The sequence below is a fragment of the Typha latifolia genome, chromosome 15 (assembly GCF_019914945.1).
Source record: "Typha latifolia isolate L0001 chromosome 15, TyphaL0001v2, whole genome shotgun sequence".
In the NCBI taxonomy this organism is placed as follows: Eukaryota; Viridiplantae; Streptophyta; class Magnoliopsida; order Poales; family Typhaceae; genus Typha; species Typha latifolia.
This window is the reverse complement of record NC_133100.1, coordinates 7812992-7832838: the sequence shown is the minus strand read 5'-3', so window position 1 is coordinate 7832838 and position 19847 is coordinate 7812992. Positions and strand designations below refer to the sequence as shown.

The 19847-nt window shown below is 37.7% G+C and overlaps 3 protein-coding genes across 4 annotated transcripts; 1 reads left to right on the top strand and 2 right to left on the bottom strand.

The window, feature by feature from the left end:
* The first annotated feature begins 551 nt into the window (after positions 1-551).
* On the top strand, positions 552-1421 carry LOC140801762 (thioredoxin M-type, chloroplastic-like). The gene is made up of 2 exons (XM_073157038.1): positions 552-870; positions 949-1421. The coding sequence occupies exons 1-2, from the start codon at positions 648-650 to the stop codon at positions 1266-1268; spliced, it is 543 nt and encodes a 180-aa protein (XP_073013139.1). The 5' UTR covers positions 552-647; the 3' UTR covers positions 1269-1421.
* A 274-nt stretch (positions 1422-1695) lies between these two features.
* On the bottom strand, positions 1696-9635 carry LOC140801761 (transcriptional corepressor SEUSS-like). Its single transcript, XM_073157037.1, has 9 exons — positions 7681-9635; positions 7444-7563; positions 7225-7273; positions 6617-6831; positions 6446-6514; positions 6238-6332; positions 4797-4890; positions 3251-3320; positions 1696-2970 (listed from the first exon to the last, which is right to left on the bottom strand). Exons 1-9 carry the CDS (start codon positions 8812-8814, stop codon positions 2072-2074), a joined length of 2745 nt encoding a protein of 914 aa, XP_073013138.1. The 5' UTR covers positions 8815-9635; the 3' UTR covers positions 1696-2071.
* Positions 9636-13325: 3690 nt separating this feature from the next.
* On the bottom strand, positions 13326-16757 carry LOC140802444 (BTB/POZ domain-containing protein At2g13690-like). Of its 2 annotated transcripts, XM_073157984.1 has the most exons (3): positions 16047-16725; positions 13906-14873; positions 13326-13751 (listed from the first exon to the last, which is right to left on the bottom strand). In XM_073157984.1, the coding sequence occupies exons 1-2, from the start codon at positions 16590-16592 to the stop codon at positions 13953-13955; spliced, it is 1467 nt and encodes a 488-aa protein (XP_073014085.1). In that variant the 5' UTR covers positions 16593-16725; the 3' UTR covers positions 13326-13751; positions 13906-13952. The 2 variants fall into 2 exon arrangements, with proteins under 2 accessions (XP_073014085.1, XP_073014084.1); XM_073157983.1 differs by lacking the exon at positions 13326-13751 and having other exon boundaries at positions 13815-14873; positions 16047-16757.
* Between the last annotated feature and the right edge of the window lie 3090 nt (positions 16758-19847).

The following is a 19847-nucleotide window of genomic DNA, read 5'->3' as shown; positions in this document are numbered from 1 at the left end:
GCTTTGCTTCAATCATGTGTTTGGAATTATGCAGTTCTAAGCAATCAATTAGTTCCTCTCGCCGCGCTATAATTATAATTAAATATCCATGCAAAAATAATCACTTATTCCTCTAAACAACCTTTGTTTAAAGCTTGATGTAGGCCATTGGATTTAGATCTTCCATCCACTTGCATGTACTTAGGACAAGAAGATTCTCTCCTCTCCTATTGAATGTGGAGTTTGATGGCATTCATCTAATCGCTCAAGTTTCTAGAGTAATCAATAAGATATAAGTTTGAATCCCACTAACCCTATTTGAAATTGTAAAGTAAAATCTACGTTCATCGTCCGCTTAAACTTTTAGAGTAATTAGTGAGCTAACACAAATAAATTTTCACATATACCCTCCTCAAATGGATACTATCATGCTAGTACACAGAAAGTGGAGTTAAGCCCATGAAGAAATTGGTGGTCCAAAGTAGCAGGAAATCTAATCCACATGCCACGAGGCAACTCATGACCTCTCATTGGCATGGAATATCCAAAAGTGATACAAAGGAAGGAAAGAGTGTGAACTCTATCCTCCCTTTCTTTGAATACAGTACCAAAAACTAAGGTGAAAACGAAGGAGAAGACCAAGTTGGTAACCAAGAAGTGTGAGAGAAATGGCATTAGAGATTTGCTTCCAAGTGAGCACCATTGGCTCCACTGTCTCAACTACTAGTAATAGACCCAGGTTGGTCCATGCATCACAACACTTATCTCTCAGGGAAAAGTTCAATGTACTTGCCAATTCTGGTTCCAAGAGAGCAGTAGCATCCTTTTCCTCTCAGGTCGGCCGTCGACGACCTAGCTTCATCTGCCAAGCGAAAAATGCCATCGATGAAGGTAATCTGTGTATATATATTATCTTTCGTTTATAATCGAAAGTATTATGATTGTGTTTGGTATATGGTCTGTTTGTAGTGCTGGTGGCGAATGATGCAAACTGGAACAAGTTGGTCATCGCCTGCGAGACGCCGGTAATGGTGGAATTTTGGGCACCGTGGTGCGGGCCGTGCCGGATGATTGCCCCTGTCATCGACGAGCTAGCCAAGGAGTACGCCGGGAAGATGGTCTGCTGTAAGGTAAACACCGACGATTGCCCCACCATCGCATCGAACTACGGTATTCGGAGCATTCCAACTGTGCTGCTCTTCAATAATGGGGAGAAGAAGGAGAGTGTCATCGGTGCAGTTCCAAAGAGCACTTTGAGTAGCCTCGTAGACAAGTATGTGAAGAAATGACCCTGGCTGCCTGTGATCATGTATATTAAGGCTATAATATGATACACTGCTTCACTAAGGAATTGCAACTCCTCATTTCTCTACAATCCTGTGACTGTATTCTTCTCTTCAGAATGAAAGAAATGGCACAGCGAAAGAATTGTTTTCCTTGCCTGTTATGCCTCAGGAACAGATAGAACTCTCATTTACTTCTGAATCTAACAATTGTGCATTAACCTTAAAGCCGCTGATCATTTGCCTTCGCAAAATACTGAGAAAAATTACAACAATTTATAACTGCACTTGCAAAAGGAAGGAAGAAAAAAAGGAGGGAAAAAGATCACCTGCACATTCATTCTCGCTGTTCTCAGACCCTTTAGGGTATAATATTTCATTAGAGCTCGAAAATAGATTAGCTGATGATTGGTTACAACTCGGGAACAAGACGAGATCAATGTCACTTTTTACTCCTTAATGTTAGAGAAACCACACCAAACATTACCAGAGGAGAGCTCTATTCCCTGTGCACGTGGTACTTACACTCTACTGTAGGCAACATCATGCCATGGTTGCATAATACACAGAAGACGAAAGAAATAACAGTTTAATATAGGATACAGCGACTTGTGCGAAGAGAAACTATTACATATGTTACCTTTAGGGCAATTAGTAAATCAAAAGGCCTATTGGAGGACGTTATGAGCTGGAACCGTCCATTGACGGTTCCGAGCTCTGTGATAAGTAGCTGCCATCATTTCCTCCAGTAATTTTGCTGCTTTGGATTAAGACACCCAGGAATCGGGTCGACAGCCCATTAGCAACTTCTAGGGAGAGGACTTCCAATCGTACTGCATATTATTGAAGCTATTTATTCTTCTAACTCCGCCCAGCAGCTGGCTTCCTATATCCTGTTGCTGTTGATGGCTCATCAATGTTGTGTCCTGAGAGGTATGATTCATTCCAATCCTCCCATTCAAGCTCATAGTTCTTAATCCACTAGATGAAGATGGACCAATTCCACCCATGGCCCCAAACCCAATGCCGCTGATTCCTGCACTGTTGGTAATCGTGTTTCCAACTAAGCAATTGCTCCCATTTGGTGCAGGTGGTATTCCATTCATCCTCTTTGTATCATTCCCCAAATTGCCTATTCCATTTAGCTGTGAGGACATCATTATCTCCTGTAGAATTTGCTGGACAGAACTCTGAGAATCATTTGGATCAGCTTCCTGAAGCTGTGTTGACTGAGACTGCATCATCGGCATGCTTGCAGGTGCACTGGGGGCAGTCAGCTGGGTTGTGTGACGAGGAGTTGGCATTCCAATGTTAGTTGATGGCGATGGAGCTGGGGAAGGAAAAGAGGAAGGTGGATTTGTCTGTGATGGAGGTAATGAATTAGATGAGCTGGTTGACGGCATCTGCGGATTGTTCCCACTGCGATAGGGACCATTCACAGTATTCATTTGATCTTGTCTGCAACTGATTGAATTTTGGAGACTAGCGTTGGTGGGTGCAGAGTTAGATGTGGAAGATGCACAATTGAGAGACTTATTAGCATTAACATCACCATTGCTGGCAGCCGCAACCTGAACACCAGACACATGAGCAGAGTTTTGACCATTGTGGTTTGAATTTTGGGAAATAGATGGCTGCTCCTCATGTTGGCGGGCTTGTTGAGAATTGATTCCTGAAGAAGTCCTTCGAGGGAAATTGATCAGGCTATCTGAACAAAAATAATCGACAGAGATGTCAAACACAAGCCGAAGTAAACACGCACAGTATTTCTCCAACAATAACAGACTATATGTGCATGATGATAGAGATTCAAACAGATTCTAAAATGTCCAAGTATGCATAAATGACCATTAACCAGGCTACTTCAGACTGGAAAGATGTGAAAAGTAATGTAAGTGGTGAAGTGAAGGCCACATATACGAAGTTACAAACTTCATGTTGTTAATTATGCAGACTATAACAAAGAAACTGAATCAGGAAAAGCTTACCCATAGGTCCAGTCCCAGTCTGTCTGCTGTAATCAATCAGGTCCTTCATACTATTCACCACCTCTGCTATCTGCCATTTTAGATTTAACCGGACAAAAGTAAGTATCAATAAGCAAGGACAATGCAATTGAATTTCAGGATATTGGTTACAAGATATTTAGTATGCAATTGACAGCAGACATATAATAGATAATATAAATAGCAGACAAGCATAAACAACTTATGGAAAGGACGAAATATATGCATAATCAGAGATGAAGCAACAGATCAGCAAACTGGTAGAAAATCTGACCGCTCAGTAGATGAGAAAACAATTTTGTCTACCGAATTTGAGATCATCATCAAACCCAGGCCCCGGGGTTCACAAAAGCTGAAACCTCAGATAAAGAAGATATACAAAAGAGGAGGTTCCAGTTTTTCTTGAGAATATAGTAATTTCCAGGTATCCGGCAGGTCTTAGTGATCTTAGCAATCATATGCAACATCAGCCAGAATTACTATTGTCTTTGGAGTTAGCGCTTGACCGTGGATGTAATATTGAACTTCCTACGAGAGTATTCTAGGAAAGGCAAGATTCCTGTTCAATTTCTTATATAGATAGAACATGTATGGGCTAAGCAGCAAAAATTTATAAATAAATAAAAGATACACTTTAGCAACTTTGTTTATCAATGTTCGCATCTGCAGATTACAATGAAGACTGCCTAAAGTTCACAATACATCAAAAAATTGTCTGATAATAAATGGAGTACATGAGGTAACACCATTGATAGTCTATATCTATCAATGCAGTTTCAAATAGTGCAAAAACCACCAATGAATATATCACACTGGAAATGACTGCAAATAATCTTCATCAAAGAGCATAATTTCATAGTATCAAATATAATTTTCCACCTTGCATCATTTTCTATTCATTTGTGGAGAGATTATGAACTTTAGCTCCTTTAAGAATACATGACCTTCAAAACTTAGTGAAACAATATGGAACATAACATAAATAAATTCAAGCAACAAAATTTACTCATGTATTACACTACTACATTGTTAATGAGTTTGCCAATTCAGGTGCATTTTCAGATAATTCATTGATAAGTGTTTATACTGGAATTTGCTTTACTAATTTGAGTGATCTTGAAGTGCTTGCCTTACTGTATTTATGCAATGTGATAGGGCATTTTCAACTCATTTTATTTATAATGAGCATATCCTGAATCCCTTTATATAGGTTACTATGGCACTTCTAACTTCTCTCTAGATGAGACATGGAAAAACAATTTATTCAAGAATCCATAAAAAAATATTAAGTTGTATTTGGACCCAAAAAAAAAAGGATTTAGCCCACTGCAATTCTAAAATAGTCACAAAGGTCTGGTGTAGGACCAAAAGATATATAGGGGTTGAACAATGCAATCAAAATCAAAAGATCTGAAAATATACTTTGGAAACAATATACTGAACAACAAATGTAAAACTATTCAAACAAATTTGTACCAAAAGGATACTCTGATAGATTGAAAGAAAGAGTGGCAGAAGAGTAGTCTACCTGAAGGCACCGAACATATCTTTTAGTGTATCCTAAATCATTTACCAATGGCACCTCCAATGCTTTCGCTAATTGACGAGTTGATGCCAAAAACCTATAGTACAATTTAAAATGTGATTAAGAATCCACATTAAGGTGAAATTATAGGAAAGAAAATCATAATGTGGCATTCAATAAAACCATGAAATAGTTTGTGAAGTAGATGTTCTTTGCAAAAGCAACTTGATATGATAAATTCTTAAAGCAAACAATTCAGAAACAAAGGTCATATTTAAGAAGATAAGTTGGAAGTGCGAGGAACTCATACAGTCATATAGCTTAATATGGCTGCAAATCGGTTACATGATAAGTGTCTCATCAATAGACGAAAAGGATTTATTTTGGATGTCTACTCTTTTATATTAGCTTTAAAACAGCAATTATTTAAGGAACCATCTATGAAGTTCTTGTGGAATAGAGAAATGTAATAATTTCTGGTAAAGGAACAAAGATGGGACATTTCATTTTATAATAGAGAAATGTAATTATTTCAATCCCCCCACCAACAGCTCATAAGCCACAAAGAGCTAAAATTATGAAGACAAGGATGTTCCATGCAGTTGGGAAGACGGAACAGTCTTTTGTAAGTAGAGTATGCAGCTAATATTTCTTATTTGTCAGACTACACTTTTCCCCACAGTGTAGCTCCAAGAAGAAGTTATCAAGCTTACCCACTTTCTTTCAAGACAGAGGATAACAGTTGTGCTTTATCGGTATGATGCGTGTTTATAACGTTGCATATGCCTTCTACAATTTTAAATTTATAGCTTAGCTCTTTAGTTCATATAGTGATTATTTCTACTTATCGTGTCAATTTATTTTGTCATCCATTTACTTATAAGTTTTGCTGGGAAGATTGCACATTCATATTTCCTAGTATTAGCTAAAATCAGCAATGTACATACACTAAATATATGAATCATAAAATTTATGTACCAACAAATGCAGCCAACCTCAGGTAGGTTAGCAACCTAGAGGCTGCAAGATTCATACACATAATTGCACAGGATGTTATTGGGAGGAATTTTGGCAGTTTAGCTAATAACTTAAATGGTAAAAATAAGAGTAATTATGCGTAGGATGAACTTACATTATTTCTTCCAAACAAAATGCTAAACGTGACTTAGCACATTAAAAGTTTAAAACAACCAAAGATATTAACACCCAACTGTTCTCTCTGTTTGAATAACAAGACTAATGTAAATCAGATAGTGACAATAGAGGTATTGTACTTTATGCATCTACTGGACTCTTGTGTGACTGTGCCTAAACTTGCATCAGCACTGACACGCAATAACGATACTACTACCTGGCTTGGTTGAATACAAATTCAGTATGGAGCTCACAGTTAAATAGAAAGAGCGAACCAATATTAAACTGAACCACAAAGCAAATTACTTACGAATTACAACTGCTTTGCACATCCTGAGCAGATAGACCTGTAGAATTTTGTACAGAAGCCTGATATTTCTGTACCACAGCACCAAGTTGACTAACCTGCAGCAAATAGCAAGAGCACATCAGCCAGAATAAGCCAATGCTGCTAGCAAAGCAAAGAGAGTCAAGGCAAATCCAATCATACATATGTGTGTCAAAGTTTAACTAACTACCTCAGGTAATAGCAATCTTCGAGGGATAAGTTCCTCATGGCGCCTAGCACAGAATTCCCAAGAAGCAATCTACCATGAAAAGAAAAGGAAAATGAAAAATGACTGAATAATATCCTTTCAGGGAATCCGAGAACCATAAAACTGAAGAAAAACCTTTTAATAACATTATACCTTGAGATCTGAATTGAAAACAATCCTTAGTTGACCTTCACGTACTACACGTAGTTGCTCAAAGACGCTCTCCTGAATTGCCTTCTCATAGTCCAAGACAATCTGACCTGCCGGATTTTGATACTCCCGTGGCATGTCAACATAAAGAAGTTCTTCCAATGTACCACTGGCATACTTAATTTGGCATAGCCTTGGCAAGACTTCAACAGTCGTTTCTATGAAGGTAGCATTAAGAATATTAAGAATATGTAGCCTTCCACGACATATTTTGAGCAGAAAATGTTTTTAAAACACAAAATTGCAAGAGATATGCCATGAAAGAATTGGTTAGTCTGCATATGTTGTTTAAAAAATTCAATCCACTAGAACCAAACTAAATGACAATAAAAATTAAATGGAAATGATGATGATAAATGATCACAGCAACAATTTAGGAATAGCTAGCTTTCCAAGACACATTTTTTAGCAGAAATAGATATAAAGTGACAAATATAAGAGGTTTATCATAATGAGATACAGTCAAAGCCATGCTGGTTAAAAGTAGCAATCCACAACATATGAAATTAAATGACAACAAGGATTATGTACTCAACGAGGGTAATACATACCGAAACCACGCCCAGGCTTCCGATTGCATATTTCACAGTGCCACACATCCTGCGTAATGTGGAATGAACATCATATACACAAAGTCTATATCAATAAGCAGATATATGTATTGACTACATCTTAAACTACAGCAACTGGGTGGTGCCATAATACTATTAACAACACAATGAGAAAAGGTGCAACATTATGCTTGTTTCTGATGTTTGGCAAAGAAATACCTGAGGAAAAACCCCAGTAGTTTGACGGCCACTTCCATAGAGAGATACACACCACCTCTTCTTGGCATTAGGAGAAAAGTACTCGGCAACAAATTTTCTCCAAAACTCAATATTGTTATCCTGCATTAGGGAAACTAATATAATATGACCTGATATGAACAAAATCACCAAGGAAACTTATACTCTTCATCCCTGCTCAGCATAATTATGTGCGTTTTTATAAAACTAGATGCTTACCTCTGGTCTGCGCTGCTGGTTAAACATATAATGAGTCAATCTTCTAGCACATGTTCCAGGCTCATACAAGCTCGGCTTTGCTTGGGGCCTTAAAGAAAGACTCTGTTGATGAAGCTGCTGCTGCAATTGGCTTCTCTGCTGTGGTAAGCTCTTAAGAATCTGCTGCTGCTGGTGCTGCTGGTGCTGTTGCTGCTGTAGTTGCTGTTGTTGCTGCTGCAGCTGTAAGATCCGCTGCTGCTGATGCTGCAAGATATTCATTTGTGCTGCTGCTGCTGCCTGAGAGTTTTGCCTTGACAATTGTATTAATTGCTGTTGTTGTTGTTGCTGTTGTTGTTGCTGCTGCTGCTGCTGTTGTTGCTGCTGCTGATGCTGATGCTGTTGCTGTTGTTGGTGTTGTTGTTGCTGCTGCTGCTGTTGTTGCTGCTGGCGCTGCTGCTGCTGCTGCTGCTGCAAAAACATTGATGGATCGGAATGCTGGGGTTCCATCTTAACAGGACCCAAGCTTCTTAATGTCTGTAAGTGCTGTGGCTCCATCTTTACAGCACCAATATTGCGCATAGACTGTGTTGGACCATTATGATCGGTTGGACCAGCCTGTGGCTCCAACTTAACGGCACCCATGTTGCCAGCATTACCCAACCCTCCTCTAAGCAGTTGCTGCATCTGCTGCTGGTTGTGGGGCAAAGGAAACTGCTGTTGGAAATTTTGCACTTCTTCCAGTTGCTGAGGCTGCGGATGGTCTGAACCAAGGTGATTGCCCGAAGGATTCTGAAAGTGTGCACTGGAAGAAGATGCAAACGAAAGCGGATCAGCTTCGGCAGCGCCAACCAAATTACCTGCACCATCAAGCCCGACTCGATGCTGGAGATTCATCAGAGGCGAAGAAAGACCTCCACCAGATCCTGGCCCTCCATTTGCAAATGACTGATTAAGGAGGGAAGAGACATTAGAGATATTCCCCAGTAAACTGTTACCATTGAACTGAGTCCGGGGCGAGACCAATGAGGAAAAGGGGGTCTGGGATGGAATTGAACCAGCCTGAGCTCCTCCAAGCAAGCCGGAATTTGACCGCAGAAGCGAGGGGGCGATAGACTGCGCTCCACTGATCGGATTCGAAGGCCCCGAAGGCATCATCTCCCAAAAGTTGGTTTGAACCAAGCAAAGATTGTACCTTTTTTTAGTTAAGGCAGCATGGACTCACGGATTTGGCACACAAACACATCTGGCCGGATAAAATAGCAAGATTCGTGCTCAGACATACAAGAAGGTGAAGAATTTCCGGTGATGAAAGCTAAACCTAACCAAGGGGCTTTAGCTGCCAACATCCCAAAGGAGAGTACTCAGATCTCAAAATCTCACTTCAAACCCGTACTCCAGGAGTACCAGACGATTGGATAACCAAAACAGAGCTAGCAAAAATGGAGAGCCGACAAAAAAAGGCGGGATCTTTACCCCAGGAAAGGCAAGGGAACAACCGGAGCACCTCAGGAAAGAGCTAAAGATCCGATCTTTACCCACTCCCTGTTCAGCTCACACCGATCCTCTCCCACTTCCGAAGCCGAAATCAGAATCCCAACGCGCATTTCACCACCAACTCCACTTCGCTTGCAGCTCGAAAAGAAGCAACCTTGACGACGATTCAATATAACCAAAGTGGACAGTAGACAAGGATCGAGACGACTTACGCAGCCGGAATCTCCTCTTCTTCTCCTCCTCCTCCTCCTCCTCCTCCTTCTTCTTCCGCCTTGAGCTTGCACTGATTCGAAGAATTTTTGGGGTTAGGGTTTGTGGATTCTTATCCGCTGTCTTCTATCGGCAACCATGGTTTTTTTTTTTTTTTTTCCTTCCTCCTCTTTGCTCCTGCTTTTATTTTAATTTATTTTTATATTAACTCTAATAATTCTTTTTTTATCGCTTTCTTCTTCTCTTCCCATCTCATCTCATCTCATCTCTTCTCTCTCTTCGTCCTTGCGGACGTCAAAGCTCCATTAAATTGGATTTAAGACTCTCTCTCTCTCTCTCTCTCTCTCTCTCTCTCTCCTCTGCTCTCGAATAAGTCAAAAGGCTGGTGAAATCTTTTCTACTTTCTTGTTCTCGTGGCATGATGTATTGATATTAGCTGGCACGGCATCATGTCATACCATGCATATTCTCCACCATCCTTAGCGCATACATGCATCCATTTATCCCTACTGCCATCATGTCATCCATTTTATCCCCACCGCAAAGAGTCTCTGTTTTATTTATTAGATATTTGTAAATATACTAATTATTTGCCAAAAAATAAACAAGTCCAATTTCTTAAAATATATTAGGGTGTAAAAAAATAAGGGCACTTAGTTTACCATTTTCAGTCCGCGCCTTTTCTGCGAGAATTATTATTAAATTTGGTGGCTTTTCCTCTGAGAATTGCTAGATATTTAAATCGGCGGACTGGCTCACTAAACTCTAGACTATTCATAAGCTTTGAATGTATTTGGACTGAATTGTTCCCATATTTCTTGTAATCGCGGTGACTAATTAATGAAGTTTAAAAAGAAAAACTAGAAAAAAATAAACAGAAAGGTTATTTTTGTCATAAAAAAAGAAGAAATATGGTTAAAATATTCTTATCCAGCGAAAAATAGTTATTTGAAAATATATTTATCGAATAAGGGATAATATACTTAAATAATCTGAATTATGCAAAATTTCTAAAATGTTCTTTCCATTATTTATTTGTTAGATTTTTCATCTAAAAATTTAATTCAATTTTTCTTAGAAAATGCTACCACCCTATTGTTTTAATACCCAAAAAAATTTCGATTTAAGTTAACCTAAGTAATCTGACTTTAATTAAGAAAAATAAAAAGGGGTCTCATTCAATAAGCCTCCCATTTGTTACAGTGTGAATCTTTTCTCTTACTAGATCTGCCCCCATGAAAGAGATTAACTGCAAATGAATCCAGAACTACAAGTGAGATTGAGTTTTAATTCTGTTACTAAAATCCAACACATGAGTTAATGTTAGTTAGGCTACAGCACAATGTGAGTTGTTAGCTACCAACTTTAAATTTAGACTTGTTAATTAAGGCCAACATCCACCACCTGTCCACCATTATACAAATGTGATTCATTAGTTTGGAAGTTTCTCAAAAGATGGAATATTATCTCTCACTTGTGTTCATGTCCATAAGAGCCACATGGACATGGACATGGGCATAGATGTGATGATGATGATGATTAATATAATCTTTTAATTAAATAAATATAGTCAACTATGTCAAGGGCAAGGGTCCATCATATATAAATATATAGATATATATATATGTCTCAAGGTGGGTGGGAGATTTTAATATCTATATACATGGGTCATTCTATTCAACTTAGCACATGGTCATATATATATATCACTTCTTATCTACGTAAAGTGCATGAATGGAAACACTCTAAGCCACTTATGTCTAAGTACACATTTTGAAATGTTTTAAACAAGAAATGGGGTGATAAATATATATATATATATATATATATATAGTCTGATAAAAAGAATTACTTGTTTTAGTTCTCAAGTTATTACTCTGTACTAAATATCATCGAGATATTATTTTAAGTCGCCACGGTGTCGAGCTGTTCAGTCAAATTAGCGGTATCGCTAAGCTATCAACTTTGATATGATGCATGTGTTTATTTCTTGTTGCCCATGTCAATGTGAATGCATGATTTGCTACAACATGTAGGGGATGAGTAGTCTATGTTCATGGCCATACATTGATAACTACATGTGCTCAGTGTGTGGATAGGATTAGGATAGATTTTAAGAAGCATGCATATTCTACTCACTTTTACACCTATGGATGCAATGAGATATGGTGGCCTCATCTTGTTCTCTTTGTTCTTTGTTCTTTGTTTTTATATATAAATTAAGACCATTTATTTATGGAGATATAATAAAATCATAACTTTCTTATGATGATTATTATTATTATCTTGCATATATTATGCACTTTGTATTATCTAAGATATCTTTTAGTATCCCTGGTAGGAGGTTTTCTTTTTGGAAAAAGATTAAGGGGGCATTTGTAATTAGGTACATGATAGGGTGTGAACTATAAATTTATAAAAAGTGCATATTAAAAAATTAAGGATATTTTTGTCGTAACTATATTTATATTAAAAATGCTTATTTACATCCTTATTTTATTTCTTGGCATATTTACCATTTTACCATGTTTGGATTTTAGAAAAAAAGAAAAGGAAAATAAAAAAATAAAAAATAAAAACACTGGTCTAATTTAGTTGTTCAAAAGTCAAATTCCAATTTGGTTAGAACTTAGAACAAGCGAAGTCAAAGGAGATATAAGTCAACGGAGAACCAAGATCTGGTCTAATTTTCTACCGCGGCATATCTGACCAACAAAGGGAAGATTGCTTACATTTCACACCTCCCTCTTTTCAGTATTTATATTTTGAGTACGGAAAAAATAAAAATATAGAGGTAATTAGGATTCATTAAGTTTTAACTTAATATACTACGTCAAAGAGGATCATCGAACTAAGCCATCAAATTAGCTAAGTAATCTTCTACATAATAATAATTATTTGAGGTTAGAGTTGATCATACCATATTTTTAGTCAGAGAAATATTAAAATATAAAAATTCATGGTTCTATAATAATTTTTAGAGAAATTAATAAATTATATTAGAGCCAGAGGTCATATGTTTAAATATTGTCATGCTCATTTAAATTAAATTCAATTTTTAAACTAATCGAAATATGTCTCAAACCATTTTAGTAAACCTGGCTGGTTTAAAAGATAATTTTGAGAAACAAAGTTTAAATAAATAAATAGGAATTATATTTTGCTCCTCAAAATAGAGGGCGTGAATTATAAATTCGTCGAATATAGGGTGTGAAATATAATTCGTCTAAACTCGTCAACTTTTGCCGACAAAGGCAATTATTTTTGGTACGGTGTACCGTAACCAAATATCGCACCTTCCACCACGCTATATACCAATATGACGATAATACCCTCTATTCGAGACCACTGCAGATAGGTTAAACTGATCAGGACCGTCCGATTCACAGTCCCCCGAAGGGGTAATTTGGGAAATAAAATATGACTATTCTTCTAAAATATATATATATATATAAATTGACACGAGGTCCAAGTCTCGAGCCACAGGCTAAAGCGCACGAGGAACACTGACCACATGATGGCCATGGCATGATGATGATGTGATGGGATGCATGGGGGTTGCATCATGGCAATGTGATATAATGTCATGGTGATGATGCGGGGAATTTCTATTCTTTTGACGGCTGGTTGATCCCTTTATCATCGAGACCTCTAAATTATTAAATCATTTCTACGTGTAGACTATGAAAAATCTATCTCGGGACAATATTAACAAAATAATAATAATAATTTTACTCTTAATTATTATTTTTTCTAAAATAAGATAAAATAGTCTCTAATGGGTTTAAACTTTAAATTGATGGCATGAACAAATCGATTTGAAAACTGAGTTTCTTCAATTTCCATTTTGCTGATGATGTTCGAGAGGAGAGCACTAAATATATTTTTTTTCTAGAAATTTTCACTTTCTAAGTATCGTGGAAGAAGTCGAAGGACACATACCAACGTATTACTCATGTACATTCTTAATTGCACTTCCTTATGTTGCTCATATATTTATTTTTAGATGCATGCGATTGATGCATGCGGCGACGGGCACTCCGATGTTGTGTCAAAACCTAGCAACATTGATTGGCCTGCATCAAATCTCACCTAGGTTACATAAATAGAGCTTATGAGTGTGGTATAAGGTGAGCTATCACTTAAGAAGAGTGGTGGTGTCTGTGATTCGTTAGGGCTCCTATCTGTGCGGCTTTGAGATGACGTTTAAACCGATTACCGTATCAAATCTTGTTCGTCCACAAGAAGTAACATAGCATCTCCCCTCGTCTTCTAGAAACCTTGGCTTTGTTTGATTCTTGAATAGGAACATATGATCACCTTGTCTTTGTCTTAGTAGAATTCGGCTTGGTTTGGTTGTCGCGAATTGCCGGAAACATATGCAGTTCCTGAATGAATAAGAATAAAATCATCATAATCTCCTGGACTAAAATCATCTAAAACTACTCTGGTTTATGAGAAGATACAAATTGTAGTTATTGATGTGGATAAATGGTTCAAATCTTTTACAAGATGAACAAAGCCTAGAAGGACTATACATACATTCAAAGAAACAGCAAAGAAGAGAGATTGATTTGATGACTTAGATGCTAGTTTTGTCCTACTGTTCTCACAAACGATCTTCGCCACCACACCTGGAAGGCCTTGCTAAGATTAGGGCATTCCTTGCCTTTTTTACTGAAGAATTGAAACCATTCCATGAATAAACTTTCTTGTTGTTTCAGAGTTAGTGTGAGCAGAGACTGGCCAAGGCTTTCCTCCAGCATCCTGATGTCAAGCCCTTTAGAGCATATTCTCAACCAGCTGAAATCAATCAGCATTGGCCGAAACCATGCCTGGAAAATGTTGAATCTTTTGTCTCCATGACAATGGAGTCTGCCTCTCCCCATAGCAATGAAGACGGTAGCTGTGATCCGACTAAGCTCATAGCGGACCATTGGTGAAGCTCTTTCATGCATCCTGACAAGCTCCTTCTGATCTGCCCACAGGTGGACGAAATCTTCAGCCATCTGCTGGTCGATAAGTACCTCGAGCATCCAGTTTAGGTTTTCAACTTGCTGAGAGATTCTCTCGACCAACGGCAATTTCGCTTCAAATGCCGCTGTTTGATCTGCAGGAACTGGATCCGAGGCTTCTTCAAAGAACTCCACAAGACAGTTCAAAGAAAAATGACAAATGTCATAAACGCTCTCCTTGTTGAGTCCGGCAATGTCCTTCTGATAGACAGAGCTCCTGGATAAGATACTATAGACTAGAGATTGCAGCTGTTTCCTAGCATTAGCCTTAGTGCCATTTGTGACTGATCGGATGAGTTCTATTGTTAGATCGCTAGAGAATGTCGGTCCTTGTGGGTCTAACCTGGCTAGTACATCTTTGGATACAGTTTCATCAAAATTACACCTTACAAACATGTTCCTAAGTTTCTCCTCTTCGCTTTCATTCCATGGGACAGCCTCGATATATTTCAGACATGCTGTAACTCCTCTGTCAAACATAATCAAGAAGCATACCTAGAAAAAACACTGGTAAATTAAGTAATAAATAATAAATAAACTACAACAATGGCTAGAATAGTTGATTCTGAGTTTAGAATACTTAATCATTATAATATTTATCAACAGATATTACAATCAAATGGGAACAAAGATCTAGATATATGTGACTAATAATGGATATAAATACTAAACTTTCCCATAAGACAAATATTAGTCGCTAAATAGAGAATTTCATTCATTTGGTTACAACGGGTCTACATTACCTAGTTTTCAGAGCATTGGGGATGCTTCTTTTCTTTTCTTTTCTTTTTCTTTTTGAGTGGAACTCATGGAATGAGGATGATGTTACTCTCAATTGCAACACTAATTGCCCTTCACACTTCCCACATAGATGATCCAAATCACTTCGATCTCATCGAACCCAACATGGTGAAGGAATTGTTCCATTCTTTTGGCTAATTTAAGAAAAATCCTTAAGCTAACCCCCTATTCCATTGTTTATTTAGCGCTCCAATTGCTACTGGTATATTGGACTCACATAAAGGAGTGGACAATATTTAAACTATTTTCTTTAGTCAAAATATGCTCCGGCATCAACTGCTTTGGAAGATATCCTTACTGTACTAAGACTAGCAGAATTAATGCTGAAGTTATTGACGAGACCTTAAATCGGTATGCCAAGATTTTTATAAGAGAGTCAACTCCTTGAATCCTTTTGCTTACTTCTCTAACCTGGTAGCTAGACTACCACACATTGCATACAGGACAACTTAACATTCAAATTGCAATAAGCAAAAGAACAAGTATAGAGACCAATCAAGCTAATAGGGTTTGGAAAAACCCCAAGTTGTATAAGATAATTTAGCTCCTTCTCTTCCATCTAGATTCCCTCTGTAGTTAGAACTTAAAACACTGAATTTAGCTCCTTCTCTTCCATCATCACTAAATTAATTCCAAATATAAGAACAGTCACTTTCAAAATTTTACCTAAGACCCAGCAAATCCATTAGATGAGGAGAAACTATCAATTCAGAATGGCATTTATTAACTTAAAGAAAAGAGTCTTTTTATTACTTTAATTTAGAGACGACGGAATTTAGTAAATCATAGAACAACTAGCAAAGAGAAAAAAATAAGAAGAAGAAAAATAGCAATTCAGAGATCAAGACAACATAGAACAATACTAACCTCAAGTATCTTGATCGCCCGAGCTACTCCAGCCGTCATCAACCACCTCATCTCATCCTTCTCACACATCAACTCAATCGCATCCTTAAACGCATCAAAATCCTCCAACCCTACAACCTCAATCTCGCGGCAGTCGACCACATCAACCATCCCAGCGAAAACCGAGCTGTTCTCGCACAGCACATCCCAATCCATCTCCAAAACCAAGCAGCTCCCGTCATTCCCCTTCAATCTCACCCTCAAATCCGCCACCTTCTCCCTCAGAGAAGCCCCATCCCTCGTCTCCTCCACCGACGACAGCCTGCTCTCCGACTCCACGGTCGCGTAGTCGATCGGAGAGACTCTCCCTGGGGACAGCATTCGCCGGGAGGGGGCGGCGGAGGAGGAGAGGAGTTTCTGCGGAGGCTGAGGCGACTGATTCTGCTTCAATCGGCGGACCGCGATATGGGGTTCGACGCCGGTGGAGCAACACCAGGGCGGACGGACCGCCGGTGGGCGGCGGCCGAGTCTCCGGCCACCGGGGTTCGCTGACGAAGAGACCGGCATTGAGAAGGGAGGGAGGAGATCAGGGTTAAGGTTTGGATCTCTTCTTCCTCCTCCGCATTGGGGGAGAAGAGAAAAAAAAGGAGGGATTTCGTTGGTTCGACGGTGATGAGGTTTCCGGAGCCTTCGTACGCTTTCGGCTACCTCGCTGTATTTCTTTCGTCGACCTTTTACACATCACCACCTATCATTCGCATTTATTATAAAATATTGTTTTTGGCGCTTCGGGTTTTCCCCCGCATTTTTTTAACATCAATTTGCACTTTAGTCCTTTTCCTTTGGGCCACGTCATCCATGGCCCCACCGCCCATAATAACGGGCTAGTATTCGGCGCTGGTGGGCCCCGCAACCGCCGTTCGGCCACTCACATCAATCATAAAAGTGGTTGAGGAGAGCCATGGAGAATTAAAGCGATTTAAAACAAATCTAGCAATTCTTCATTAGACGTAAATGACCATTTTACCCTTTCTCCTTTTATCTTTATCATTGTCCGCCATCTTATCGAATATTACACTTATGCCCCTTCTCGTCGACAATATTTATAAAAGGACTAGCTCTTTAAATAAAAAAAGTTTCTTGTTATTCTTTTGTTCTCTACTTTGTTATAATATTTCTATAATAATATAAAAATAATTATGCTTCACCTAATTATTATTAGTTTTTGTTAAGCATCTCATTTACGCAACCAAGTAATAGGTAGTGGTATCCACGATCGATTAGGACACCATTAGGCATTAATTAAGCCAGTGGTTAAAAATATATAAGCAAAGCCGGCGCCGTGTTTAGCTGGAAGTTATTATATATATCGGCAACCACCTTTGCTTTAGGAAAAGAATAATGTTTGAAGATTGTATATGAAGGCCTTTTAGAGCTAGGACTCAACTCAATCATATGTTTGAAAAATGTATATAAATATTTGTTGGGTTCTTCTTGGAATAAAAGAATTTTACAAGGACAAGCCCAAAAAGAGTTCATCTCGTTTCATCCAAAGCCAATCCCATATGCTAGTCTTAAAAAAAAATAAAAACATAAAAATAAATCATCTGCTTATGAGTTCATCTAGTTGTCTTCAATTATATTTCAAGTATTTCTATATATTGTAACAAGATTAGGTCGATCGTTGTAGCTCAACGGTTGAGTTTTACCGACTTATCACAAATGTCATAAGTTAGAAGCTCCCATAAATTTTAATATTTGGTAGATTTTTCATAGTATAGTAGCACTATATATGCATAATCTAAACCTATTTTAAGTTTATTTATTAGGAGGCCCAAATATCCGACCTATATATTCGAGAGTATTAGTTATTTTATCTAACGTATGATTAGCCTATAGGCTTGTAATGTCTTAAAAAAATATATATTCATAGTAAAAAAGGAACAAACAAGAGACCAGTGAATTATTATCTATTTTCTAGTATATCTTCTTATTTATCTTTTCTTAAGCATTAAGCATTGACGCTCTTAACTATATAAAATCTCAAAGCTGGACACTAAGAATCCTCATTGGGTTTTCAGCGATTCTCAGCAACAACAAGCTCGCTCATCTGTTAGCCATTCACTACGTAAAATCTGGGCTAAACTGACTCTAGATGTATGCGAACAATATTTTTATAAAAAAAAAGACTATATAAAATCTCCAGAATACTATTTACATTAGTTATCCATTCTGTATTTATGACAAAGTTCAAATAAGAAAAGAAAGGATCTGAATCCATGGAAGGGAACATGGATGCTACTATATATAACAATATAGTATTGTTGACGTGGCCAACCAAACCTCTTCTAGATCCACTTCCCCGTGACGTGGAAGAATCTAAAACAAGGTTGTCAAATTTGACGTACGAGTTGTCCGCCGCAGCTCCAGTCTACGTTAACAACGTGTAAGTCCCTCCCTTCCCATTTCCCACCAGCCCATAGATACTCTCCACCACGTGTACGGCCGGCCCACTGGACTGCCACCACGTGTACTCCTGTTCCGAGTACGGTCGACACGCGTCCCTCGTCCCGTAGCTCCAACTCCTATATATTAAACCCCATGGAGAGCCCAACTCTTTTACGTCGGAGTTGGAGTCGGAGTCGGAGTCGGAGATGGAGAGGATGGCTTCTATAGAGAGAGAGCCGAGGACTCTTAGCCTTGAGCAATTAAGATATGCGAGGGTAAATTGAGTCATTAAGTATTATATAATTTTTCTTGTTATATTTATATATAATATAATGTTTGATTAATATGGTTGTTTGCATGAAATGGTATTAGGAGGCAGCATTACAAGTTTTGAGTACCAAGAGTTTGGAAGAGGCTCTTAGTATCTTCACAAAGGTGAGATTATTGCTCCATTATCTCAAAGTTAAGTCAAAAACCTGGAAACTAACCTAGTTATAAGGAGCATTTTGGTGCAATAATTAAGAGGGTAAAGTAGTTGAGATGACGGTGTTTTATATTAATTTGCAGGGTTTAAAGCCTGTGCTTAGTATAAGGAGGAATGATATGGACTCAGATGATGAAACCGAGCTCTTGGATTGCCTTGATCAAGGTGATCATTTGATGAAGAGAGACATCGTTACGGCTCCTTTTTAATTTTTTAAATATATTTTTTAATTTTTTTTATTCTTGCTTTTGTACAAAGAGATGAAATGATATATGGTTTCTTTTTAGTTTTTAATTTTTCTTAACATGAAGAAAGATGGTGGTTAATTAATGTTCTAGAAATATTGGATCGATGCATATTTATCCATCATTTGCTTCATGACCAGGGACTTTATCCGCGTATGATCTTCTTATCCGACCTTTTTTCTAACCCTTTCATGGTTATTCGACCTTTTTATTTGTGTTAGCTTTATCCATGATAGTTATTATCCGACAACAATGGGTGGGTTTAAAATGGTTTTGTTTTTGTTACTGTGTGTGTGTTCTTTTTGTTGTAATTCTAATGGATAGTTGGCACTTGGCAGAATGGGACTGTTTTTATATACCGACTAGGTTATTATTATTATTATTATTATTACTTAAATAATAGTGTTTAGTTATTCTATTCTTTACTTTAGGCAATATTTAGTCAGGAAATTAAAGTAATAATATATATACACAAAATTAGAAGTGTGATTAAGATATAATTTTAAATAACTCATCTTGTTCGATATACTTAAATATAATATTAGTTTAAAAGATAGATAAATAAGTAAAGAATATAATTATATTGATTGATTTTCTTTTAGTTTTCAAAATTATTTAAAGATAACACTATAAAATTTAAATATT